We start from the raw sequence: 26865 nt of genomic DNA, 5'->3' as shown, positions 1-26865 counted from the left end.
AGGGGGAGGGCGAGGCTCCCGTGACTCCCGCCGCCAGAGCCTGGCAGCCCGGCCGGGACGGGCAGAGGGGGAGGGCGAGGCTCCCGTGACTCCCGCCGCCAGAGCCTGGCAGCCCGGCCGGGACGGGCAGAGGGGGAGGGCGAGGCTCCCGTGACTCCCGCCGCCAGAGCCTGGCAGCCCGGCCGGGACGGGCAGAGGGGGAGGGCGAGGCTCCCGTGACTCCCGCCGCCAGAGCCTGGCACCCCGGCCGGGACGGGCAGAGGGGGAGGGCGAGGCTCCCCTGACTCCCGCCGCCAGAGCCTGGCACCCCGGCCGGGACGGGCAGAGGGGGAGGGCGAGGCTCCCCTGACTCCCGCCGCCAGAGCCTGGCAGCCCGGCCGGGGCGGGCAGAGGGGGAGGGCGAGGCTCCCGTGACTCCCGCCGCCAGAGCCTGGCACCCCGGCCGGGACGGGCAGAGGGGGAGGGCGAGGCTCCCCTGACTCCCGCCGCCAGAGCCTGGCACCCCGGCCGGGACGGGCAGAGGGGGAGGGCGAGGCTCCCCTGACTCCCGCCGCCAGAGCCTGGCACCCCGGCCGGGACGGGCAGAGGGGGGAGGGCGAGGCTCCCGTGACTCCCGCCGCCAGAGCCTGGCAGCCCGGCCGGGGCGGGCAGAGGGGGAGGGCGAGGCTCCCGTGACTCCCGCCGCCAGAGCCTGGCAGTCCGGCCGGGGCGGGCAGAGGGGGAGGGCGAGGCTCCCCTGACTCCCGCCGCCAGAGCCTGGCAGCCCGGCCGGGGCGGGCAGAGGGGGAGGGCGAGGCTCCCGTGACTCCCGCCGCCAGAGCCTGGCAGCCCGGCCGGGGCGGGCAGAGGGGGAGGGCGAGGCTCCCGTGACTCCCGCCGCCAGAGCCTGGCAGCCCGGCCGGGACGGGCAGAGGGGGAGGGCGAGGCTCCCGTGACTCCCGCCGCCAGAGCCTGGCAGCCCGGCCGGGGCGGGCAGAGGGGGAGGGCGAGGCTCCCCTGACTCCCGCCGCCAGAGCCTGGCAGCCCGGCCGGGGCGGGCAGAGGGGGAGGGCGAGGCTCCCGTGACTCCCGCCGCCAGAGCCTGGCAGCCCGGCCGGGACGGGCAGAGGGGGAGGGCGAGGCTCCCGTGACTCCCGCCGCCAGAGCCTGGCAGCCCGGCCGGGACGGGCAGAGGGGGCGGCTCCGGTAGTTCCCCGCCGCACCCAGCCTCGTGTCCCACCCGGGCCAGGCCCCAGGGACACCCAAGTGCCCACGTGCCAGGCAGGGGCCAGGCTCCACGACCCAAGGGCCCTGCAACCTTCGGCTCCACGAATCACCCGCCCGGAGAAGAACCCAGGAGTCCTGGCGGCTAGAGCTCCGCCCCCAGCCAGCATCCGTATCTGGCCCCGCCCAGAGGGGAGGAGCCTCCCAGGATTTCCAATAATGCCACACTACAGATGGCGCCAGGAAGGGAGCGGGCGCCGCTGGATCAGCGCATGCGTATTGTTGGCACCCGAAGAGCGAGTCTCGCTTCTGCACATGCGCATTGCCCGCGGCTGGGGTGCGGAGAGAGTCACGCCTGCGCAGTGTCTGAGTTCGACCGCGGCGCCTGCGCAGTGCCCGGGGCGGGGCGGCCCAGCGGCTGCGCACTGGCTGCTCCGGGTCCCGCTACAAGATGGCGGCGGAGGGGAGGGCGCGGCGGAGGCGGGACGGTAGCAGGAAGCGGACCGCTCTCCGGTGCCCCCAGCCCCTGACCTCGCATGCAGGTACCGGCCGCGCCCGCGTGGGCAGGGGCCGCGCTCCGGGAGATGAGGCGGGGCCAGGGCGCCGGGAGGGGGGCGAAGGGCCCGCGCGGAGGCGGGCGGCGGCCCCGGGTCCTCGGCCGCCATCTTAGTGTCCTGCGCGGGGCCCGGCCGCGGGCTCCCTCTGCCGCCGCGGCCGGGGGCCCGGGAGCGCGCACGGTGGGGGAGCGGGTCCGCGCGCCTGCGCAGGCCGCGGGGTCCGTTCCCCCCTCCCCCCGCGGGGCCGGGGCCCGGGCCCGCGGGCGGAGACTGACGCGGCCCGTTCTCGCCCCGTAGCGCCCGCCGCGGGCCAGGCGCGCCCCCGCCCGCTGTGAAGATGCGGCCGCAGCCCCGCGCAGCGCACGGCGTCGCTGGAGAGGCGCGAGAGGCCCGCGAGCCGACCCGCAATTGTAAGTAACTCGGCGGCGCCCACGGACCGTCGCCCGCCCGCGGGAGCGGGCCCTGCTGCGCTGCGCCTCCGGCCCGGCGAGGGATCGCCGCCCCCGCCAGCGCGCCGCTGGGCATCGCGTCTCCGCGGCCGCCGAAGCGCCCCGGCTCGGCCTGGACCGGCTCGGCCTGGACCAGCTCAGCGCGCCGCCCGGCGCACACGCCTCTTGGTGCACCAGGCGCTCTCGGACTGTGCGTTAGGCTGGTGTCATTTCTTTTTGATGCTCATGTGAGTTAACACCGGCGCCGCCTTCTGCTGCTTACCTATGGCCTCCCCGTGTGTTACCCATTAAAAACAACCACCAAATCATTAGCTTGTCAGTGTCATTCTCGGTGTCTGGGAGAATAGAAGTAGCCTGGGGGCTAGGGTGGATACACGCTCTGGTGTTGGGCAATTACAACACCCAAACGCAGTGCAGAAATGAATTGTGATGGTGTTCAACTTTCCCAGCCCCAGCGAGCAGCCCTGCCCTGGGGATGGCAGGAAATATCTTCAAAAATTTCTCCTTCTCTGCTGCTGATTTCTAATGTCTGCATCCATCCTTCTGTCTGATTATAGAGAGAAACGTGTAAACTCCCCGACTGATGAAATGGAGCAAATCATACTCCTTCTGGCTGTACTCCTTGCTGTGTGTCTTCTTCCACCTCACTGTGCTCTGTTTTGGTAGTTACCACTTCTAGCTATAAGCTCTTTGGGGCAGGGGCCAGATCTTATGTTTGTAAAGTACTGTACACAACACTGATAACATAACCAATATATAATGGTTATTTTGGATCCGTTTTAATAAGTCCCAGCATCGGTGAGATACAGACCAAACTGCTCCTCCAAATAGTCCCATCAGCACGATCCACTGGAGAGAGAAGGGGACTGGGTATAAGAGAACCTGGGTTTATAGTCTGCTCTGCCACATTTTCGTCAGTGACTTGGGAAGAATCACACTCTCTGCTTCCATTTTCCTGTCTGTAAATGGAGATGGAAATGGTCATTTGTTCAAGTTTAAAGCACTTATGGATGAAAAGAATTAGCTAAATATTATTATATGCCACATATGATCAAACCTTGCACCAACTTCTGTCATTTTATTTAACACTCTGTAGCCTGTAAATAGCTGTAGCTTCTTGAAGTACACACCTGGTTTATTTTGGGCCTTACCCCACTACATTTAAGTATAAGGCACACAATATATAATGGAGGACACACCAGCAATCGTATTGAATAAGCATAGGCTTGGGTGTTTTATGTATTTTTCTAAAGAGGGATTAAAAGCTTTAAAAATCAGACAAGATGGGTGCTTAATTTAATGGACTATTTAATGAAGCTTGTGAGTCTGGAGCCCTATGATACACCTATTCCAGCTATGGTCTGGTACATAAAAGTGAGTATAGAGTGAGGCTGAGCTGTTGCTTTTTTCCTGCAAAATGATTGAGCTAGTTTTGCAGCCTTTGCTCACTCCCAGCAATGGAGTTAGGATGACTGTAGAGGTCACACTGGGGTTGGAGAAACAGCACAGATATGCAAAGGTGTAGGAGAAACAGCACAAATATGCAAAATTAATATAATTCCTCCACTTGCTGAAGGGTCTAAACGTTTGTATGCTGTGGTGCAGGCTGTCTAATAGGTGCTCTCGGATAATATACAGCCTTTCAGCTGTGGGCTTGTCTTTTGCCTGGTTGTGGAGAATCAAGGCTTCTAGAAGACCTGCACGTTTACACTAACCCACTATATTGCCTTTCCTGGGAGAAGGAGGGAGGGTGGTTCCCTCTTTGTGGCACCTCCCCCGCCAAGCCAAGCATGCCTACCAATACACTTCAGTTCTGACCTGCACCACAGTCTCCTTTTGTAGTTATCACCACAGGCAGCCAGTGCTCATTCCTGACTTCCTTCTGTTCCACTTCTGCTGGACACACTGCCTATTGTGAAATGTTCAGGGACTTCTTTTAATATGCAGAAGTGGAAACTAGACTGATAAATCTGGTAGTCACTCACATGGGTCTCTGTAGATGAAAGATGAGAGCATGGCCACTTTGCAATATTATTTAATATTAGTACCACTTAAATACACTTCTTTTAAAGGCAAAGAGGTGGCAATATCTTAGATACTGAACTGGGAGGACAAAAGGGTGGTGAAATACAAAGGCAGCTGCCGAGTTGGAAAAATGGGGGTAATGGCTGAAAACTTTACATTCATCCCTTTTTCCTTGCTTCACTGTGGAGCCAGCATGTTTAGGGTTGGTAGAGAAGCCATCTCTGATACTTGCCCCAGGACAAGTGTTTTGATAGCTTCACAGGGAGGGCTCACTGAGAAGAGAAGAGCCTGGAGGCTTCTCTCTAGCTGACAACATTTAATAATACTTACATAGTGCTTTAGCAGTATGACCCAATTAACCTTCACATTCCCTTTTGTGGGTAGAGCTGGGAGTGTCACCCCCATTTTGCAGATCAAGAAATTGAAGTACAGAGAGGTGCGGTAACTTATTCAAAGCCCTGGAGCAAGTCAGTGACAAGACCAAGGAGTTCTTGCCTTCCAGCCTGTGTTTGCACCTGTGGAGCTCACTGGTTGCCTTTCTCATAGAAGTGAGCTGTAGCTCACGAAAGCTCATGCTCAAATAAATTGGTTAGTCTCTAAGGTGCCACAAGTCCTCCTTTTCTTTTTGCGAATACAGACTAACACGGCTGTTACTCTGAAACCTGTCATAGAGCACTGGAGTTATTTTATGTAGTACTTGAATGTTTAATAGATGTCTCGAGTTTAAAGCTGAGATGGGGGGAGGTCTGCATATGTTCTCAGGTGAGGAGTGATTTCTGTCCCAGGTAGGCGAGTAGGGGATCAGACACTTGACCTTTCTGATGGGGTCTAGTTGTAAGTTGTGTATTTTTAATGCTGCTAAGTGATTCCCCTCTTGTGTGCTGTTCAGAGTTCAAAGTTCCTATTAATCAGTGTATAATTAGGTTAACAGACATCTGTAACAGCTTTCTGCCACCAAGTCAGGTGCTGCCTTTCCTCCCCCACTTTCAAGCCTTCTTTGCTGTTGCTGATACAGGACTGCATTGCTAGAGCTAAGCTGTTGAACTGGCTCTGGGCACAGGGCTAGCCTTGCACAAATCCTATTTTGATGTGCTGTTTGTATATAAAGAACAGGAGGACTTGTGGCACCTTAGAGACTAACCAATTTATTTGAGCATCAGCTTTCGTGAGCTACGGCTCACTTCGTCGCTGTAGCTCACGAAAGCTTATGCTCAGATAAATTGGTTAGTCTCTAAGGTGCCACAAGTCCTCCTTTTCTTTTTGCGAATACAGACTAACACGGCTGCTACTCTGAACCTGTTTTGTGTGTATTTTCTCTAGTGCCTGTGCTGAGAAATGGCCAATGAGAATCACGGCAGCCCTGGGGAGGAAGCTTCTCTGATGAGTCACTCACCTGGTACCTCTAACCAGAACCAGCCCAGCTCCCCGAAACCCATCCGACTGGTGCAGGACCTGCCAGGTACTTGTTCTGCTGTTTAGGGGGTCAGGGATAGGATTCTGGAGCCCTGTGGCAGCAGAGAGGGAGACGAGAAAGTTTAGGGTAAGGAGCCTCTTGGAGTGGTAGAGGGAATTTTGGGATGATCCTTCTCCCTCCCCTGCTCCCCCCCCGCCCCCCCGGGGTTTAGCATGTGCTGTGACAGACAGCGATGGAGACTGGAGCAGCGGGGCTGCTCTTGTGCTGATACTTTTCCTCTCTCCTAGATGAGCTGGTGCAGGCTGGCTGGGAGAAGTGCTGGAGTAAACGGGAGAATCGCCCTTACTACTTCAACCGTTTCACCAACCAGTCACTGTGGGAGATGCCTGTCCTGGGACAGCATGATGTCATTGTGAGTAACTGTTTACCTCAGGTGGTCATAGTAATGCAGGGATGCCCCACTGGGACTTGTGTGGCACTCGTGTTGGAGTGGGATTGTAGAGAGAGCGCTCCTCTTCTGAGGGTTTGCTTCACTCTTGGGATGAAGGTGTCTGGTACTGGCAGGGCACTGTGGGGAAGCAGCTTACCTTGCTACAAGAGTCTTATCTGGCCCTGGCGAGGCATTTCTCTTTTCCGGGGGGACGACACACTGCTGGAATTGTTCCAGACACTGCACCTACTCTCTGCATGTCAACCTCTAATGCCCCAGTTTCTCTCCACTTGAGAGACTGGGGCAATGAAATGGGAAAGACGAGAGCTTGTTCTCACCAGTTAGAATTGTGGGGTTGTGAAAGGCTTGTGAACTTACGATTCTCATTGTAACTCTGTCTGTAACTAATCCTCTTAGTCGGATCCTCTGGGATTGAATGCTGCTCCAATGCCTGTGGAAGGAGGAGTGGTGGAAACCACTCCGGAGAGCAAGCCAAGGAAGAGAAGACTCTCTGAGGAAGTTCAGCCCAGTGGTAATAGTGTGAAGAAAGCTAAGGTAGGTCCTAATTCTCTGTAGGGTGTCCTTAAGCCCATCCAGGTTGGACTAAACGCTAGAATTAATGTCAAATATAGTTTAGACAGGAGGGCTATTAAAGAATTGGTCAGCAGGTAACAGAGCTGAGTTACTCATGGAAGCTCCTATAAGAACTGAAGATTCTGTGGCTATGTATTTTGAATATTGAGGAAAAACCTGGGTTGCTGAGGGAAAAGGGAGTGGAACTGAGGCTGTCTGCATCGGGGGAAGGCTGCTGAGTTCCTGAGGAGCACAGAAACCCCTACAAAAGGGATGGCGGTAGCAGGATGACTCCAAATTTCTGACTGTCTAATATTACAGATAATGTGTCTCAGTACAGTGCAGCAAGTAGGCAGAGCCTTGTGTATCAGCCTGCTGGGCCTGAAAGGGGCATGCTCAGGATCTAACCGACCATCATATGTGGCACTGGGAAGGAATTTTCCCTCGAGTCATGTTGGCAGTGATCTTGGGGGTTGGGGCGGGAGGAGTCATAGAATCATAGAATATCAGGATTGGAAGGGACCTCAGGAGGTCATCTAGTCCAACCCCCTGCTCAAAGCAGGACCAATCCCCAACTAAATCATCCCAGCCAGGGCTTTGTCAAGCCTGACCTTAAAAATATCTAAGGAAGGAGATTCTACCACCTCCCTAGATAATGCATTCCAGTGTTTCACCACCCTCCTAGTGAAAAAGTTTTTCCTAATATCCAACCTAAACCTCCCGCACTGCAACTTGAGACCATTACTCCTCGTTCTGTCATCAGCTACCACTGAGAACAGTCTAGATCCATCCTCTTTGGAACCCCCTTTCAGGTAGTTGAAAGCAGCTATCAAATCCCCCCTCATTCTTCCCTTCCTCAGACTAAACAATCCCAGTTCCCTCAGCCTCTCCTCGTAAGTCATGTGTTCCAGTCCCCTAATCATTTTTGTTGCCCTCCGCTGTACTCTTTCCAATTTTTCCACATCCTTCTTGTAGTGTGGAGCGCAAAACGGGACACAGTACTCCAGATGAGGCCTCACCAATGTCGAATAGAGGGGAACGGTCTGCTGGCAATGCCCCTACATATATATATACATCCCCAAATGCCATTGGCCTTCTTGACAACAGGGGCACACTGTTGACGCATATCCAGCTTCTCGTCCACTGTAACCCCTAGTCCTTTTCTGCAGAACTGCTGCCTAGCCTTTTGGTCCCTAGTCTGTAGCGGTGCATGGGATTCTTCCGTCCTAAGTGCAGGACTCTGCGCTTGTCCTTGCTGAACCTCATCAGATTCCTTTTGGCCCAATCCTCTAATTTGTCTAGGGCCCTCTGTATCCTATCCCTACCCTCTAGTGTATCTACCACTCCTCCCAGTTTAGTGTCATCTGCAAACTTGCTGAGGGTGCAATCCACACCATCCTCCAGATCATTTATGAAGATATTGAACAAAACTGGCTCGAGGACCAACCCTTGGGGCACTCCACTTGATACGGGCTGCCGAGACGACATAGAGCCATTGATCACTACCCGTTGAGCCTGACAGTCTAGCCAACTTTCTATCCACCTTATAGTCCATTCATCCAGCCCATACTTCTTTAACTTGCTGGCAAGAATACTGTGGGAGACCATGTGAAAAGTGTTGCTAAAGTCAAGGAACAACACGTCCACCGCTTTCCCCTCATCCACAGAGCCAGTTACCTTGTCATAGAAGGCAATTAGATTAGTCAGGCATGACTTGCCCTTGGTGAATCCATGCTGACTGTTCCTGATCACTTTCCTCTCCTCTAAGTGCTTCAGAATTGATTCCTTGAGGACCTGCTCCCTGATTTTTCCAGGGACTGAGGTGAGGCTGACTGGCCTGTAGTTCCCAGGATCCTCCTCCTTCCCTTTTTTAAAGATGGGCACTACATTAGCCTTTTTCCAGTCATCCAGGACCTCCCCCGATCACCATGAGTTTTCAAAGATAATGGCCAATGGCTCTGCAATCATATCCACCAACTCCTTTAGCGCTCTCGGATGCAGCGCATCCGGCCCCGTGGACTTGTGCTCGTCCAGCTTTTCTAAATAGTCCCGAACCACTTCTTTCTCCACAGAGAGCTGGTCACCTCCTCCCCATGCTGTGCTGCCCAGTGCAGTAGTCTGGGAGCTGACCTTGTTCGTGAAGACAGAGGCAAAAAAAGCATTGAGTACATTAGCTTTTTCCACATCCTCTGTCACTAGGTTGCCTCCCTCATTCAGTAAGGGGCCCACACTTTCCTTGACTTTCTTCTTGTTGCTAACATACCTGAAGAAAACCTTCTTGTTACTCTTAACATCTCTTGCTAGCTGCAACTCCAGGTGTGATTTGGCCTTCCTGATTTCACTCCTGCATGCCCGAGCAATATTTTTATACTCATCCCTGGTCACTTGTCCAATCTTCCACTTCTTGTAAGCTTCTTTTTTGTGTTCAAGATCAGCAAGGATTTCACTGTTAAGCCAAGCTGGTCGCCTGCCATATTTACTATTTTTTCTATGCATCGGGATGGTTTGTCCCTGTAACCTCAATAAGGATTCTTTAAAATACAGCCAGCTCTCCTGGACTCCTTTCCCCCTCATGTTGTTCTCCCAGGGGATCCTGCCCATCAGTTCCCTGAGGGAGTCAGTCTGCTTTTCTGAAGTCCAGGGTCCGTATTCTGCTGCTCTCCTTTCTTCCCTGTGTCAGGATCCTGAACTCGACCATCTCATGGTCACTGCCTCCCAGGTTCCCATCCACTTTTGGTTCCCCTACTAATTCTTCCCGGTTTGTGAGCAGCAGGTTAAGAAGAGCTCTGCCCCTAGTTGGTTCCTCCAGCACTTGCACCAGGAAATTGTCCCCTACATTTTCCAAAAACGTCCTGGCTTGTCTGTGCACCGCTGTAGTGCTCTCCCAGCAGATATCAGGGTGATTGAAGTCTCCCATGAGAACCAGGGCCTGAGATCTAATAACTTCTGTGAGTTGCCGGAAGAAAGCCTCGTCCACCTCATCCCTCTGGTCCGGTGGTCTGTAGCAGACTCGCACCACGACATCACCCTTGTTGCTCACACTTCTAAACTTAATCCAGAGACTCTCAGGTTTTTCTGCAGTTTCATACTTGAGCTCTGAGCAGTCATACTGCTCCCTTACATACATACAGTGCAACTCCCCCACCTTTTCTGCCCTGCTTGTCCTTCCTGAACAGTTTATATCCATCCATGACAATACTCCAGTCATGTGAGTTATCCCACCAAGTCTCTGTTATTCCAATCACATCATAATTCCTTGACTGTGCCAGGGCTTCCAGTTCTCCCTGCTTGTTTCTCAGGCTTCTTGCATTTGTGTATAGGCACTTGAGAACTCGCTGATCGTCCGTCTTTCTCAGTATGAGGCAGGACCTCTGCCTTCTTGCGCGTTCCTGCTCGTGCTTCCTCCCGGTATCCCACTTACCTCAGGGCTTTGGTCTCCTTCCCCCGGTGAACCTAGTTTAAAGCCCTCCTCACTAGGTTAGCCAGCCTGCTTGAGAAGATGCACTTCCCTCTCTTTGTTAGGCGGAGCCCGTCTCTGCCTAGCACTCCTCCTTCTTGGAACTCCATCCCATGGTCAAAGAATCCAAAGCTTTCTCTCCGACACCACCTGTGTAGCCATTCGTTGACTTCCACGATTCGACGGTCTCTACCCAGGCCTTTTCCTTTCACGGGGAGGATGGACGAGAAAAGCACTTGCGCCTCAAACTCCTTTGACCTTCTTCCCAGAGCCACGTAGTCTGCAGTGATCCACTCAAGGTCATTCTTGGCAGTATCATTGGTGCCCACGTGGAGTTCGCCTTCTTCTGCAGCATGTGGGTGTGGGTCACTTGCCAGGATTATCTGGGTATATCTCACTTAATCGTTTCTCTACCATTGCAGAGGCCTGGGGCACTTGTGCCCCTAGTCCCCTCCTATTTTTTCCCCGTGCACAGAACAGTCTGATCTCCTGTGGTCTGTGATACTTTAATTTTGTTTGCTGCGTTAGTGTGCAGGTGCTAACTAGTGTTGGTGGCCTTTGATATTGTTATGCAGACAAAACTACACGGGATCGTTTCAGGGGACAAGACAAGATGTCACGTTTATCATAACACAATTTGATTTATGACCAATAACTAATATCTAATACCTATGTATGTATGTACACACACACACACACACCCCCCCACTCCCAAATGTTCTGCAGCTGCTGAATGTAGCTTGAGTTCGTGGCTTGGGTTCGTAAAGCCGGGCACAAGGAAGAGCTGGGTCTCTGTTGGGCATGCACCGATGCCCTTCCATGTTGGCAGCAGAATGTTACCCTCCAAAGTCTTCCATCTCATCCATCCTTTTTGTAGGCTTTAGTATGAATCCAGAGTCTATAGGTCTTGCTGTGTCAGGCTGCCTCTGGGTCCGGTGTGATTGATCACCTGTCAATCGCAGACCTGACTTTCAGCCTGGGAACTGGCTTTGATGTTTCTTCAATTGTACTTTTGTTCTGTTCTTTTTAGAGTGGACTCTTCTTGCTTTGTCAGGACTGTGTTGGTGTTTACACTTTATTTCATCGGGACAGGCTGGGGCTGGAGGTTGATTCCATCATCCATATATACCTCATTCACACATCTAAACTAAACTAATAAGATTACAGCAGGGTTTTGCAAAAATGAAGGTTGCAGCAAGCTTTTACAAAATGGAGTGAGCATTTTAAAATGGAGTTTGGGACAAGTTAAAATGGAGTTTGAGTTACAAGGAAGGAATGGCAAACAGAGAAGAGAAGTTACAATTTAGAGGAGTATAATGAATGACAAACAGTGAGCAGAAGTTACAATGTTGAAACAGTGTAAATTTCAGTGATTTAAGCAGCAATTGGATTGAAAGTGAAACTCAACCGGTTATTATTGGGGTAACCGGTTTTATGAATGAATGTTGTTTCATTAATAAGATTTTGCTTATGAAGTTATATTAATAAAGTGAACAATTAAAAACAATTTCATTGATCAGTTCTACAATATACAGGAGGTCAGACTGTATGATCTGGTGGTCCTTTCCTGCTTTACATGCTATGCCTCTAAAGCAAAGGTCTCCTGTCAAACCAGCCTGAAAGTTACCACTCCTACCAAACCAGGAAACCAACTGAAAGGTGCTTCCAGTAATGAAAGGCCAAAAATATCTGATTCCATAGTATACAGCAGATGGGAGGCTGTGTCCCAAAGGGAGTGAGGCATTCATTTGAGGGAGGGGATGAGGGCTGAAAAGCACAGGCCAAGGTGAGAGAGAGGGCACAAATCTTGCTGCTGTTGATCAAAACTGCAGCAGCTGAATCTGAGAGCATTAGCAAGCACAAACCAGTTGGCAAAGAGAAGGTTCTTCCTAGCTGTTTTTGTGAGATGGCGCTTGGGCTTTGAAAGAAAACATGTCGGGGGGGAGGGGGGGGCAGGGGTCCTGGAGGACTTTACAGCCAAGCATCTGTGAGATCTGATGTGAATCTCTGTGAATGGTAATATTCTCTGAAAAGTTTCGGAGTGGTAGCTGTGTTAGTCTGTATCAGCAAAAACAATGAGGAGTCTGTGTGGCACCTTAGAGACTAACAAATTTATTTGGGCATAAGCTTTTGTGGGCTAGAAGCCACTTCATCAGATGCATGGAGTGGAAAATACAGGAGCAGGTATAAATACATGAAAAGATGGGAGTTGCCTTACCAGGTGTGAGGTCAGTCTAACAAGACAATTCAATTAACAGTAGGATACCAAGGGAGGAAAAAAAACTATTGTAGTGGTAATGAATGGCCCACTTCAAACAATTGACAAGAAAGCGTGAGTAACTGTAGGGGGAAATTAGTATGGGGGAAATTAGGTTTAAGTTTTGTAATGACCCAACCACTCCCAGTCTTTATTCAGGCCTAATGTGATGGTGTCCAGTTTGCAAATTAATTCCAGTTCTGCAGTTTCATGCTGAAGTCTGTTTTTGAAGTTTTTTTGTTGAAGAGTGGCCACTTTTAGGTCTGTTATGGAGTGTCCAGGGAGATTGAAGTGCTCTCCTACTGGTTTTTGAATGTTATAATTCCTGATGTCAGATTTGTGTCCATTTATTCTTTTGCGTAGAGACTGTCCAGTTTGGCCAATGTACGTGGCAGAGGGGCATTGCTGGCACATAGCACATTGGTAGATGTGCAGATGAACGAGCCTCTGATGGTGTGGCTGATGTGGTTAGGTCCTATGATTGTGTCCCTTGAATAGATATGTGGATAGAGTTGGCACCGGGGTTTGTTGCAGAGTTTGGTCCTGGGTTGGTGTTTTTGTTGTGTGGAGTGTAGCTGCTGGTGAATATTTGCTTTAGGTTGGGGGGCTGTCTGTAAGTGAGTTTTCTTCAACAAAAAAACTTCAAAAACAGACTCCAACGTGAAACTGTGACAGGAAAAGATATTTAAGCCTCATTAGCCAAAATTCCTAGAGCAGTACAGAGTAACTAATCCTAAAGGAAGCCCCTTACAAAGGCACTGTCTTCACTGTGTCTGCCTTCCTTTCATGTTTGAGATCTGTATTAGAAACAGAAATCAAGGGGGGGCCTAGAACTTGGTCTCAAAGAGTCACTTGAACTGTTCAAGGTCAGAGGACAGCCCCAATTACTGTCTAAAGAAAAGGAGTACTTCTGGCACCTTAGAGACTAACTGATTTATTTGAGCATAAGCTTTCGTGAGTTACAGCTCACTTCATCAGATGCATTCAGTGGATCCGATGAAGTGAGCTGTAACTCACGAAAGCTTATGCTCAGATAAATGGGTTAGTCTCTAAGGTGCCACAAGTCCTCCTTTTCTTTTTGCGAATACAGACTAACACGGCTGCTACCCTGAATCCAATTACTGTCTAGTAACTCGGATCCCATGTCGCCTGGCACCCAAGGAATAGGGAAATTGGACTCAGACCTGTACCCAATAGTTGTACTTGCGGCGGTGAGGGAATTATGTGTGCCTCTGTGCTGGGAAGTGGGCTATGACTGAACAATGGGGTAATGTAGGTGCCCATATTTGTGTATGTCAGAGGCAATGTGAACATACTCTGTCTCTGGCAATCAGCTGGGCATCCTGAGTTCTGCACTGTTCCAGGAGTGATTTGGGGGATAATCGACACAGTGCCCCAGTGCCTTACTTTCTAGTGTGATGACTGGCATTTCTCACTCTCAGGTGGATGTTCCAGGGAACACGACTGCCCAGACAGTCCCTAGTTCTCCCAGTATTCCAGGAACCCCTGTTTTAAAGATATGTGGTATTACACCCGAAGATAAACAACAGGCAGCTCTTTTACGACCAACTGAGTGAGTTGTCTCCTCTTTGCTTCTGCTCTTTCCTTATTACCAAGCTGGGGACAGTAGACTTTCCCCATGTCTGTGAGGGAGAACTTGGCAGGCCCCAGGTTGGGGGAGGCTGGGTGGTTCAGTCTTCTGACTGCTGGTATGTCCCAAGGTGACTTCTTTAAGGGGAGACAATTTGGTTAAATATCTGACCATCCTGACGACTGTTGCTCCTGCCACAGAGTATACTGGGACCTGGATATCCAAACAAATGCCGTGATTCAGCAGAGGGCACCGTCTGAAGTGCTACCTCTGCACCCCGAGGTGGAGCTGCTTCGATCCCAGCTCATGCTGAAGCTGCGGCAGCATTACCGGGAGCTCTGCCAGCAGCGAGAGGGTAAATTCCTGTCTCTCGCTTTCCCCCTGCCGCTGCAGTGCCTTGCTCTCCTTCTTTTTGTCTCCTCTTCATCTGCCCCTCTAGTCTGTCTCTCTTCTTCCCTGTTCTCTGCCTTCCTTATGGTCTCTGACACAATTTTAGAAAGCCATATAAGATTGTAGACCCATCAAGCAGAGATTGCATGCAGCAGGATGGGACCCTGGTTCAAGCATCTGGGCAGTACCATAATTAGGGCCCTACCAAATTCATGATCCATTTTGGTCAATTTCATGGTTATAGGATTTTAAAAATTTCATGATTTCAGCTATTTAAATCTGAAATTTCAGGGTGTTGTAATTGTAGGGATCCTGACCCAAAAAAAGGTTGCGGGGGAGGTCTCAAGGTTATTGTAAAGGGGTTGTGGAACTGCTACCCTTACTTCTGCACTGCTCATGGCAGCGGCACTGCCTTCAGAGCTGGGCAGCTGGAGAATGGTGGCAGCTGGCTGGGAGCCCAGCTCTGAAGGCAGACCTGCTGCCAGCAGAAGTAAGGATGGCATGCTATGGTATTGCCACCCTTACTTCTGCGCTGTTGCATTCAGAGCTGGGCTCTTGGTCAGTAGCCGCCACACTCCAGCCAGCAGCGCAGAAGTAAGAGTGGTGTGGTATGGACACTGTCTTCAGAGCGGGTGCCCGGCCAACAGCCCCGTCGCCAGCTGCCCAGCTCTGAAAGCAGTGCAGAAGTGAAGATGGCAATACTGCAACCCCCTAAAATAACCCTGCGGCACCCACCACAACACCCTTTTGGGTCAGGGCCCCCAGTTTGAGAAACGCTGGTCTCCCACGTGAAATCTGTACAGTACAGGGTAAAAGCACACAAGACTAGATTTCATGGGGGAAGACGAGATTTAACAGTCCGTGACGTGTTCTTCATGGCTGTGAATTCGGTAGGGCCCTAACCATAATACTATTATTAAATAGTAATAAACCTTTTTTCTTTTCCTCTAGGGATTGACCCTCCACGGGAATCCTTTAATCGCTGGATGTTGGAGCGGAAGGTAGTGGATAAAGGGACAGACCCTCTGTTACCAAGCAACTGTGAGCCAGTAGTCTCTCCTTCCATGTTTAGAGAAATCATGAATGACATTCCCATCAGGTACTACTCAAGCAAAGTACACATTTGGGGTTTCTGTTCTTGGGGCATTATAGGGGTTTTCCTAGGAAATTCTTTACTGCTGAGTTTGACTTTCCCCAGTGGAGCAGCAGCAAGCTTGTGTGAAAGGTGGGAGCTGGCCCTGATGCTTCCTGCTTGGAGTGGTAACTGGGAAGCTGACTGTGATATGTGTGTATTTGTATTTGTTTCAGATTATCCCGAATCAAGTTCCGTGAGGAAGCCAAGCGACTCCTATTCAAATATGCCGAGGCTGCAAAACGGCTTATTGAATCCAGGTTGGGATTGTCTCTTGCAGTTTGTATTATCAGCTTCTGAGAGCAGAGAATATTCTAAAACCTTTCTAGAAGTGGCTGTTGCATCCCTACCTTGAATTCTTTTCAGTATTGGTCACCTCATCTCAGTAAGAATGAAGCAGGACTAGAAAAGACCCCCAAGAAAGGCAATGAAAATGATCAGCAGCATCTTGTGGGGGAGTGGATCAGCTGAGCATGAGTTTGGAAAGATTTATGCTATTGTGACTGGAAAGCAAGACAAGGAGATAGTGAGAGTCAGTGAAATGCCTGGCACAGAGAGGGCCAACTGTGTGCTGTGTATCCTTGTGATAAGACAAGAACAGTAGGCACCAATGGTAGGAAAAGGAAGCCAATTTAAAATGGATAAAAGGCAGTATTACCCAGCTTTGAATGCCCTGTGGAACTCTCCATTACAGGATAGTATTGAGACAAATAGGTCCATCTTTTATTTTTGCCATGTTTTCTGTTAATGAGGATAGTATGTGCACAAGTTAAGTGCATGACAAGGGCTAAAGATCCTTCAGGGTCAGGAAGAAAGAATAAACTCCTGGCTGAGGTACAGAATGGCACCGTGAGATGCCATATTCCTTTTCATTGAGCAGCATTGGTGGCTGAAGCAAGGCAGAGCCCTGCCCCAAGGAGCTCAAAATTTAAACCCTATACAGATAGTCCAATCCAGACATGGTAGAAGGTTGCAACTTCTATTCATTCAGTTTTTAGTTTTAGTTCGTTGGGGAGTGGAGGATTTTATGTCTTCCCCCGAAGCTTCCAGTAGTGGACACCTTTGGAGATGAAAGGACCATTGGTCAGTTAGGGCAATTCCTTTACTTACCTCTCCTGTTGCAGAGAGGAGAGCAGCCATCTACACTGTGTCTTGGAGACAGCATGGCAGGTCCTGATCAGGCAGGCATCTGAGAAACTGCCCACAGGAATCCTGGATGGCAGTGACAGGGCACTGCATTGAGGAAGACACAGCTGCCAAATTTCCCCAACTGATAGGAGGGCCCTGTGTTGGGAGGGGGCATGTTGTCACAGCAGATGTGGGTTAAATTCCTATTTCCCCACTGTGTGCAGGAGTGCATCACCAGACAGTAGGAAAGTTGTGAAATGGAATGTGGAGGACACCTTCAGCTGGCTGCGACGGGACCATTCAGCCTCTAAGGAGGACTACATGGTCAGTATCCCCTTTCCAGCTCAGCACAACTGAATACGCTTGAATCCAAGAAAAGGTGGAGGGCAGGGAAAAGCCCCTCATTGGATAGTCTGTGGTTGTTTTATCACTTACAGCTGCTTTGTGAGATAGAAGTGTTACCTGCCCAAAATTCTCTGTTACTCACACACACTCTAGGGTACCCACCCTTACCCTGTTTCAAGGGTTCAGGCGTAAGCCTGCACTCTGGGTTCGCGGGGTCTTTTAGCAGTGAAAGCCTTACACAGTAATATCCTACTTAACCTCTGTTTATTAACAATCACCAAAACAGAATGCACACGCTAAACATACAATGCTCACCACTCTCAATAAGGCAGATGAACTTTTCTTGGTGGCCGATCAGGTCATCTAGGGGATTCCAGCTTCTGCACATTGTGGTTGGCAGGGTGTTGAGGTCTGGCAGCTGATCTTGGGGTGGTGTCCTGGAGTTGGTTCCAAAAAACTTCCTTTTGGACCCCAGTTTATAGTGAAATTTGAGTCCTGCTTAGCTGTATCTTAACCAATCATTTTACTAAAATATTAATAAACAATTTTCTAACCAATCCTAACATATCAGAGATCATACAGATTAAACCAGAGAAGTAGGGACCAAAAGGCAAAACAATAGAAGTAAAGATTTTACAATCACAACTGTTGATAAGTGATTTCGTGCGAGACAGAATGCTATCAAAAAATTTTCTTTAACTATCGTAAGATCCTTTTCTTTATCTGGTGATGGTGGGTGCTCTTAGGACAGGATCTCCTTCTTAACAGCTCGATATTACATTGTTTTGATGCAATTTAGATGGAATGTGAGGATGTGACTTTCTGCTTCTTGGGTAATGGCTGCTGCTCTCCTGATATGGCTGCAGACAAAGGCGGCCTTATCCTTACAGAAGAGAGAGCCTTGTTAGAAGCCCCTGTGGATTTGGTGCAAGGCTGAGGGAGAGTTGGTGATTATGGTGTGTAAGGGCCTCTCTCTGACTCTGCAGGACCGCCTAGAGCACTTACGTAAGCAGTGTGGGCCCCATGTGTCTGCTGCAGCCAAGGACTCTGTTGAAGGCATTTGCAGTAAGATTTACCACATATCGCTCGAATATGTCAAGCGGATCCGGGAAAAGCATCTTGCCGTCCTCAAGGAGCACAATATATCTGGTAGGCCACAAGCTCTGAAGAGGCACAGTACAACGCACCACATGACAACAGAGTGGTGGAATGCAGCCTAGCCTGTCGCATTCAAATGCAACTTGTAGTGTGGGAGGCTGCTTTCTGAATCCTAGGGGCCATGTTTAATTACAACAGACGTGGTGGTCTAGGGCTAGCTCAAGTGACAATAGCACAGTAGGAGAGCAGTGGGCAGGTGGGCCTCCGAGACACCCCTGCCAGTTAATATGAACCCTCTTAGAAGCGTACACCGGGGGTCTCACACTTTGTAGTTTCGGTAGGCTGAGAATAATGTACAAACCAGGGGCTTCTTGTATTCCTCCATTGTCCCGGCTAGCCTGGGGCAGTGTGTGCCCCCCAGTCCCCATCGTCCCCTCTCCATCTCTGCTCCAAGTCCCTGCTGCCCCAAGCACTACTCTTCCCCAGCATTGTCTGGGTCTCCTTTCTTCCCCACCACCTGCATCTTGAGGACTAGATGGCCAGTATCCTCTCATGCCTCCCAGATGTCTGTTCCCCGCCCCCACTTCTCCATCCCCTCCTCCTGATCCCTACTTCCTCCCTTACAAACTTGCTATCTTATTTCTTAGGCTATGTCTACACTAGTGACCTTGCAAGCGGCACAGCTGTACCACTGCAGCTGCACCACTGTAGGGTCTCCTTTGTAGTCACTCTGTGCCGACGGGATAATTGAACTACCCCCAGTGAGCGGCAGGAGCGATGTTGGCGGGACATGCTCTGCTGCCAAGTTGCTCAGGGGTGTGGATTGTTGGTTTTTTTCCCCCACACCCCTGAGCGATAGAAGTTTTTTGCTGACATAAGTGCTAGTGTAGACACTGCCTTAGAGTCCAGGTTACAGTCTTCCCTGGGCCCCACAGCAAATTAAGCAGCTGTCGCTGATATGTGTAGGCTTCAGCAGGGGGCAATAGAGAGATTCTTCTTGCAGCACCAGCCTGGGGGCCTTGATTTTCCTCTTAATCTGGCTTGTCTAGTGTTCCAGTTTGCATCAAAAGCCATAGCCATGGATGCCCAGAGAATATTCCCTGAGTGAGGTTGATTAGCTGCAGTGTCCAGAGTTATTGTGTTGCAGCCAGAGAAGTGCTGTTGAGTTGAGTGTAGGGTCTTGCTTCACTTGGCCAACACGTATTTAAAGTAAGCTGTGGGTGCGGCTCTTAACTGGGTGCCTGAGTGGACTGCCTGGTTGACCTGTAATGTGGTCACCCCAGTCCTGTCTCCATATGTGTTTGGAATGGGGCCTACCGCCTTTGCTCCAGACCCATTACTCCTGTCTTTGGGGTGGAGGTGGAGCCTGTCCCCTTAGTGTGCTTGGATTCTAATGTGACTGTCTTTCTCTGTCTCCCACATAGCCGAGGTAGAAGCACCAGAGGTCCAGGATCGGCTTGTATACTGTTACCCAGTGAGACTCGCCATCCCTTCCCCACCAGTCCCCAATGTAGAAATGCACGTGGAGAACAATGTCGCATGTGTTCGGTACAAGGGGGAGATGGTGAAAGTGAGCCGCAGCTACTTCAGCAAGCTGGTAAGGGCTGTACTTCAGTCCTGCTGAGCGAGAGAAACACACTCACCATTGTGAATTGCCTTTTAATGGGAGAGATCTGCCTTCTCCTTGCCTTCTGCGAGGGTCTCTGAAACAGCATGGTCCCTTTCCACATTGGAAGGGGAATTCTGCCCAGTGCTGGTTGCTTGACTTTGAGAGAGTTTGAGAATTCAGAGATCCAGCGGGGGTGGAGAATGTAGAGGCCAAAGCAGGCCTCCATGTATGACAAGGAACTGTACAAACAAAGGAGTATTTATGGACTGGCCTATGCGCTCAGAATGCTGAAGGGTCTAAGTGAAAACTGATCATTGCCTGCTGTTACCTACCCTTCAGTATTAGGCCACTCATTAAAAGACTGTCCATTAAAACTTAGAGTGCAGCGTATTTAGAGCCAATAAAAGGCAGCAGTTCCTCAGTGTGTAGGCATCTTGTGAAATACCTATCATTACTGGTAACTGAGTGAAGGACCACAGCGAGGTAATTTTATGTCTACTAACGTGTAATAATGCAAACTAAAATAACAAGTTCACCTGTTTCAGGGTGTTAGCTGATCAGTGGTGAGGTCAGAAAGGAATCTCCTTTCCCATATGTGCAACTTTGCTCAGTTGGCCAGGTGAATCATTAGTGTTTTGCCTTTGAAGCATCAGCTATTGGCCTGTGCTGGACTCGATGGACCAGTAGTCTGATTAGATATGATAGGCCTGCACAAATGTATAATAAGGGACAGTCCATGCCCCAAGAAAATAAAGAATCTTAAAAGCAGTAAGCTCCATGGAGCAGGGACTGTCACTTTGTTATATGTTTGTGTGTCCAGTGCCTAGCACAGTGGGCCCCGGAGTCTTTGTGGATAGTTCTCTGAAGACGTCCACGCAGTGTGCAGCGGCAGTCAAAAAAGCAAACAGGATGTTAGGAATAATTAAAAAAGGGATAGAGAATAAGACTGAGAATATCTTACTGCCCTTATATAAATCCATGGTGCGCCCACATCTTGAATACTGCATACAGATGTGGTCCCCTCATTTCAAAAAAGATATACTGGCATTAGTAAAGGTTCAGAGAAGGGCAACTAAAACGATTAGGGGTTTGGAACGAGTCCCATATGAGGAGAGATTAAAGAGGCTAGGACTTTTCAGCTTGGAAAAGAGGAGACTAAGGGGGGATATGATAGAGGTCTATAAAATCATGAGTGGTGTGGAGAAAGTGAATAAGGAAAAGTTATTTACTTGTTTCCATAATATAAGAACTAGAGGCCATCAAATGAAATTAATGGGTAGCAGATTTAAAACAAATAAAAGGAAAGTTATTCTTCACTCAGCGCACAGTCAACCTGTGGAACTCCTTGCCTGAGGAGCTTGTGAAGGCTAGGACTATAACAGGATTTAAAAGAAAACTGGATAAATTCATGGAGGTTAAGTCCTGGCTAATAGCCATTAATGGATGGGTAAGGAATGGTGTCCCTAGCCTCTGTTTGTCAGAGGGTGGAGATGGATGGCAGTAGAGAGATCACTAGATCATTACCTGTTAGGTTCACTCCCTCTGGGGCACCTGGCATTGGCCACTGTCGGTAGACAGGATACTGGGCTTGGTGGACCTTTGGTCTGACCCAATATGGCCTTTCTTATGTTCTTCTGACCTGGCAGAGGCTTCTAGGTGCTACTGCAACAAGAGTGTTAAATAAGAATACCTGCTGAAATCAGGACAGCTCCTACCATCTCAGTCAGGGGAGGCTTACCTGAAGAGTGGTGTTAGTAGGCCCCCAGGGTTCCGATTTGTGTCACATGCCCACCCCACAGCAAGCCCAACTCTGGATGTGAGGTCTTTGGTAAAAGGTAAGTTCCCTCTAGTGTCTAGCCCGCAGTGTGCCACTTTAAAAGTAGAGCATAAGCTTTTACTTTGTGTAATGACCCATCCACTCCCAGTCTTTATTCAAGCCTAATTTAATGGTGTCCAGTTTGCAAATTAATTCCAGTTCTGCAGTTTCTTGTTGGAGTCTGTGTTTGAAGTTTTTTTTGTTGAAGAATTGCGACTTTTAGGTCTGTAATTGAGTGACCAGGGAGGTTGAAGTGTTCTCCGACTGGTTTATGAATGTTATAATTCTTGACGTCTGATTTGTGTCCATTTATTCTTTTACGTAGAGACTGTCTGGTTTGACCAATGTACATGGCAGAGGGTCATTGCTGGCACATGATGGCATATATCACATTGGTAGATGTGCAGGTGAACGAGCCTCTGATGGTGTGGCCAATGTGATTAGGTACTATGATGGTGTCCCTTGAATAGATATGTGGACAGAGTTGGCAATGGGGTTTGTTGCAAGGATAGGTTCCTGGGTTAGTGTTTTTGGTGTGTGGTTGCCGGTGAGTATTTGCTTCAGGTTGGGGGGCTGTCTGTAGGCAAGGACTGGCCTGTCTCCAAGATCTGTGAGAGTGATGGGTCATCCTTCAGGATAGGTTGTAGATCCTCAGTGATGCGCTGGAGAGGTTTTAGTTGGGGGCTGAAGGTGACGGCTAGTGGCGTTCTGTTACTTTCTTTGTTGGGTCTGTCCTGGAATAGGTGACTTCTGGGTATTCTTCTGGTTCTGTCAATCTGTTTCTTCACTTCAGCAGGTGGGTATTATAGTTTTAAGAAACTGCAGAACCGGAATTAATTTGCAAACTGGACACCATTAAATTAGGCTTGAATAAAGACTGGGAGTGGATGGGTCATTACACAAAGTAAAAGCTATTTCCCCATGTTTATTTCCCCTACTATTACTCACACCTTCCTGTCAACTGTTTGAAATGGGCCATCCTGATTATCACTACAAAAGTTTTTTTTTCTCTTGCTGATAATAGCCCACCTTAATTGATTAGTTTCGTTAGAGTTGGTATGGCAACACCCATTTTTTCATGTTCTCTGTGTGTGTATATATATCTTCCTACTGTATTTTCCATTGCATGCATCCGATGAGGTGGGTTTTAGCCCAAGAGAGCTTATGCACAAATAAATTTGTTAGTCTCTAAGGTTTCAGAGTAACAGCCGTGTTAGTCTGTATTCGCAAAAAGAAAAGGGGTACTTGTGGCACCTTAGAGACTAACCAATTTATTTGAGCATAAGCTTTCATGAGCTACAGAAAGCTTATGCTCAAATAAATTGGTTAGTCTCTAAGGTGCCACAAGTACTCCTTTTCTTTTAGTCTCTAAGGTGCCAGAAGTACTCCTCATTCTTTTTGCTGTTACAGACTAACACGACCACCACTCTGAAACCTATTAAAAGTAGATGTTCCTGAACAATTCTACAAAGCTCTCTAAAGTCTCTACCACTCCCATCACCTCAGTGCCTGCTTCTCTCAATGGATGGGATTGTATTAGCACCCCCCATCTCTCTGATTTCTTATCACTTCAGCATCCTGTGGCTCTCTGACACTCCTGCTTCCTTTATTGCTATTTTTAATGACCTGGGTTTCTTTTCCAGTGGCTTCTCTATCGGTACAGTTGCATTGACGACTCTGGCTGCGAGAGGTTTCTGCCCAGGGTTTGGTGCCTTCTCCGTCGATACCAGGTACTGGTTCCTTCTCAGCTTTTGGGCAGCAGGCAGTTCTGGTGGAACTGTAATACTGGCACTGTCAGCAGTGCTCTGGGAGACCCAGCAGAAAACTGAACAATAGATCCAGAAGTGGAGCAAAGTTGGGCTTAAACAGGGTTTTCTCCAAGATGTTCGGGTAGGGTGCTATGCTGGGGAACTATCATGTGGTCTTGGCATTCACCCTCAAGCTTGGAGAAGTGCACACATTTACAGAATAGCCTGCTGCTCTTAGGCTGAGTTTCAGGTGAGGGGAGATGGGTGGTGAGTAGTGGTGGGGCCCAGTTGGATGAAGTGTGCAGAGTGCATTCTTGACTGTTCTGGAGACTTGAGAGTGTGGAGCGAAGAAGGGGTACTGTCAGCCTGGTGGAGTGGGGCATGTGGCCCTGGGTCAGAGTGCAGTGAGAGGGGAGCAATGGCGGCGCATAGCTCTTAAGGGAATCACTCACAGAGGGTTTGCTCTCCTCAGATGATGTTTGGTGTTGGTCTGTATGAAGGAACTGGCCTGCAGGGGGCACTCCCGGTGCATGTCTTTGAAGCCCTCCACAAACTCTTTGGAGTGAGTTTTGAATGCTTTGCCTCGCCCCTGAACTGCTATTTTAAACAGTACTGTTCGGCCTTCCTGGACACAGATGGGTATTTTGGATCCAGGGGGTGAGTCTCTTGCATTCTGTTGCCCTTGCCGTATGTATATTTATGTGCGTGCATTTTTGGCTGGGGTGGGAACTCTATCCTGGACTTAAGTACTTATTGATGATATCAAGAAAATAGTGAACTTGGAGCCAAGGAATGTCAGCCTGCGGGTTCTCAGGTGGTGTCTCTCCTTGGTGACAGTTTGTGCCACAGGGGAAGTAAATGAGCAGGCCCTGCCCTGCTAGAAAGTCGGGCTGCAGGTGGCTGCCCTTTAGCAGATGCTGATGTCTTCTAAGATGTTTGCATTCATGGTTGGTCCTTCCTAACTGGGATCTTTTCCCTTGTTCCCTTCAGCCCATTCCTGGATTTCTTTCCCATAAGTGGCTCTTTTGAGGCAAATCCTCCGTTCTGTGAGGAACTGATGGACGCCATGGTCTCTCACTTCGAGGTACGTCCGCTCATCCCTGTCACTGCTTGGACTGGGACAGTCCTCTCTCTCTCTCCTCTGCCGCTATCCCGCATCCCCATGGCAGGGTTACAGATCAGCAGGTCACTGAGGACTGTGACAGCTCTTATGCTGGTCTCAGAGAAGGGTGCATTTCCTTCTCACAGAGCCTGTCGTGATTGTCATTACTTGGTCAAGAATAAGACTTCTTTTCCTTGTGGATTAGAAACTGCTGGAGAGCTCCAATGAGCCCCTCTCCTTCATTGTCTTCATCCCTGAGTGGAGGGACCCTCCGACGCCAGCCCTGACCCGCATGGAGCAGAGCAAGTTCAAGCGGCACCAACTCATCCTGCCAGCCTTCGATCATGAGTACCGCAGCGGGTCTCAGCATATCTGCAAAAAGTAGGCTTTCTCGCAAGTCTTGGTTGGGATGCTCTTGAGATGTACTGCATTTTAGAGAGGCCCTTGGCAGGAATCCCCTGCTCCAAGGTGACATTGGTTAGGGGTATGGAACAGGCTAGGAAAAAAGCCAAGTGACTTATCCAAAATGAACCTCGAGCACATCTCAGATTGGGCTCAACAGTATCAAGGGTCACCATATTTGTGTATATTTCCCTACTATTAAAAATTTACATCAGCCTCTCCCTCAGGGACATGTCTCTGATCTGACCTGCGTATGTCATATTGTACTGTGGAGAAGAGTCATGTGCCACTCACCAGCATACAGTCTGAGGTGCAGCTGGCTGAGCACAGTAGCTTTCTGGGCTTGTAAATGTCCTGTTGCTGCCACCATTCAGTAACAGTTAAAAAGAAGCAGAAGCTTGAGCCAGTTTTCACCATAGTCTTCTGTATGGCAGGCTACCAGCTTGCTTGGTGGGCAGCAAGTGCTTAAATATCACATGTCCCCAATTGGTTTCTGGTTGGCCTAGGCTGTCTGACATGATTTTTCGTAGCTGGGATGGTCGGAATTCCTAGCTATGTATGTTGGAGAAGGAGCTGCGCTGCAAGATTTGTACAGTGTTCCCTCTTCTCTAACTTGTTGAGCTTCCCCAGGAGCTAACGGTGCTGTGGTGCGTGCTTAGCCAAGAGCAGCCCTTGTAGTGTCCATGGGAAGTAACACACACTGATTCTCTGAGGTTATCCTTTGGAAGGCTCTTGACCGCATGTGGGCACCACTGAGCTCACAGCGGGGTCCTAGCTATATAGCTATATTGGCACATCAGGACAGATACTTCCCACGTGAGGGGCTGCATGATGCGTCTTTGAATTTTAACTCACCAGTATGGCTTTCTTTTAAGAGAGAATGGCTGTTCCTCGGTGCTACAGAAGGGAAGGGAGATGGGGAGGACATTAGTGTGGGAGGGTCCAGGCGCAGCTGAGCGACTGGTTGGACAGGGCCACGAAGCGAGTACTGAGTGCCTGTCATCTTCCCTTGCAGAGAGGAGATGTACTACAAAGCCGTGCACAACACTGCTGTCATCTTCCTACAAAACAACGCAGGCTTCACCAAGTGGGAGCCCACGCCAGAGCGGCTGCAGGAGCTTGTCACAGCCTATAAGCACTCGGGACGGACCCTCAGTTCCACGGGTTCCTCCTCCTCCTCCTCCTCTTCTTCCTCAACTGCAGATAAAGATCGGGAGACGGGCCGAGAGCAAAGCACCAGCCGGGAGACCAATGCCAATTAATCTGCAGAGGGCAGTGTGCGGGGACAGACGCCAGGGGCGAAGGTAACAGTGCTCCAGAGGAGGGAAGGTTTGATGTGGCAGGTGGAGAGACTGCTGGCCGAGTAGCGCCAGGCCTGGGGGACTCTCTCCAGGCAGCTCCACCCTGCTTGCTTTCCTCTGTAAACCTGCAAGGCCACTTCCCTCACCAGAGTCCAGGGAGATTCCCTCGCCTTACGCTCCGTGGGAAGAAAACTGGCTGCTGCCCTAGACGAGGGGCAATGAAGCCAAAGGTCGCAGTCATAGGAAGAGTTTGCAGCCCCATCAAACACTATAAAGCTCTGAGGAAGAGGCAGCTGGTGCTGAGACGGCTGCACAGGTGAAGGATGGATGGACGGACGGACGGACTGACTGACAGACAGAGCTGTGGCCTAGAAGGTCTCTTGCAGGTGGCTGAAGCCTGGCATTTCCAAGAGAGAAGCAGGCAGGGTCCAGAGGCTCTTCCTGCTGGCCTGGCACCAGCCCAGCTCCGTGTCCATAGTGTAAATAGTTCTGTCCGTGGCGACCATGCTCCCTGCAGGGTTTGTTTCCGTAGCATCCATGTTTCCTTTCCACATGTACGAGTTCCGTGTTTGCCGAAGCTGTTTACTGTATAAAAGAAAAGCAGAGAAAAGGAATTTCTTCTAGTGTGTAAAAACGTCTTTGCAGCTGTTTTGTAGTCGTTGTGGTTTTTACCCAGAGCCCTCTGGGCTTTATTTAACCTCCTTGGGTTTTGTTTTTTAAGGATTAATTTAACACCGCTAACCATTTTATTACTTTTATCAAAGAAAGCAAAGTAAAGTCTATTTTTGATTTTTGTTTCCTAGTTCTTAGGGACATTAAAAACCAGCATTACAGCTCC

At 50.0% G+C, this 26865-nt stretch overlaps 1 protein-coding gene across 3 annotated transcripts; it reads left to right on the top strand.

The window, feature by feature from the left end:
• Nucleotides 1-1587: 1587 nt before the first annotated feature.
• Nucleotides 1588-26865, top strand: PCIF1 (phosphorylated CTD interacting factor 1). Of its 3 annotated transcripts, none has more exons than XM_077832653.1 (17): nt 1588-1745; nt 2058-2170; nt 5555-5693; nt 5936-6060; nt 6496-6633; nt 13808-13938; nt 14157-14311; nt 15298-15445; nt 15655-15738; nt 16831-16930; nt 17938-18100; nt 19474-19646; nt 23118-23204; nt 23695-23879; nt 24213-24306; nt 24530-24705; nt 25742-26865. In XM_077832653.1, exons 3-17 carry the CDS (start codon nt 5570-5572, stop codon nt 25986-25988), a joined length of 2130 nt encoding a protein of 709 aa, XP_077688779.1. In that variant the 5' UTR covers nt 1588-1745; nt 2058-2170; nt 5555-5569; the 3' UTR covers nt 25989-26865. The 3 variants fall into 3 exon arrangements, with proteins under 3 accessions (XP_077688779.1, XP_077688778.1, XP_077688780.1); XM_077832652.1 differs by having other exon boundaries at nt 2058-2436; XM_077832654.1 differs by lacking the exon at nt 2058-2170 and having other exon boundaries at nt 1614-1745.

This window comes from Eretmochelys imbricata, chromosome 13, assembly GCF_965152235.1.
Source record: "Eretmochelys imbricata isolate rEreImb1 chromosome 13, rEreImb1.hap1, whole genome shotgun sequence".
NCBI classification, from domain to species: domain Eukaryota; kingdom Metazoa; phylum Chordata; order Testudines; family Cheloniidae; genus Eretmochelys; species Eretmochelys imbricata.
The sequence above is the reverse complement of the archived record's forward strand: the minus strand, read 5'-3'. Positions and strand labels throughout refer to the sequence as shown.

What these genes read in the sequence shown, in the direction of transcription:
- PCIF1 (XM_077832653.1), top strand. Translation starts at nt 5,570, where the DNA reads ATGGCCAATGAGAATCACGGCAGCCCTGGGGAGGAAGCTTCTCTGATG. An exon ending in TGGGACAGCATGATGTCATT is followed by an intron (nt 6,061 to 6,495) that starts GTGAGTAACTGT and finishes TAATCCTCTTAG; the next exon opens with TCGGATCCTCTGGGATTGAA. An exon ending in CCTCTAAGGAGGACTACATG is followed by an intron (nt 16,931 to 17,937) that starts GTCAGTATCCCC and finishes CTGACTCTGCAG; the next exon opens with GACCGCCTAGAGCACTTACG.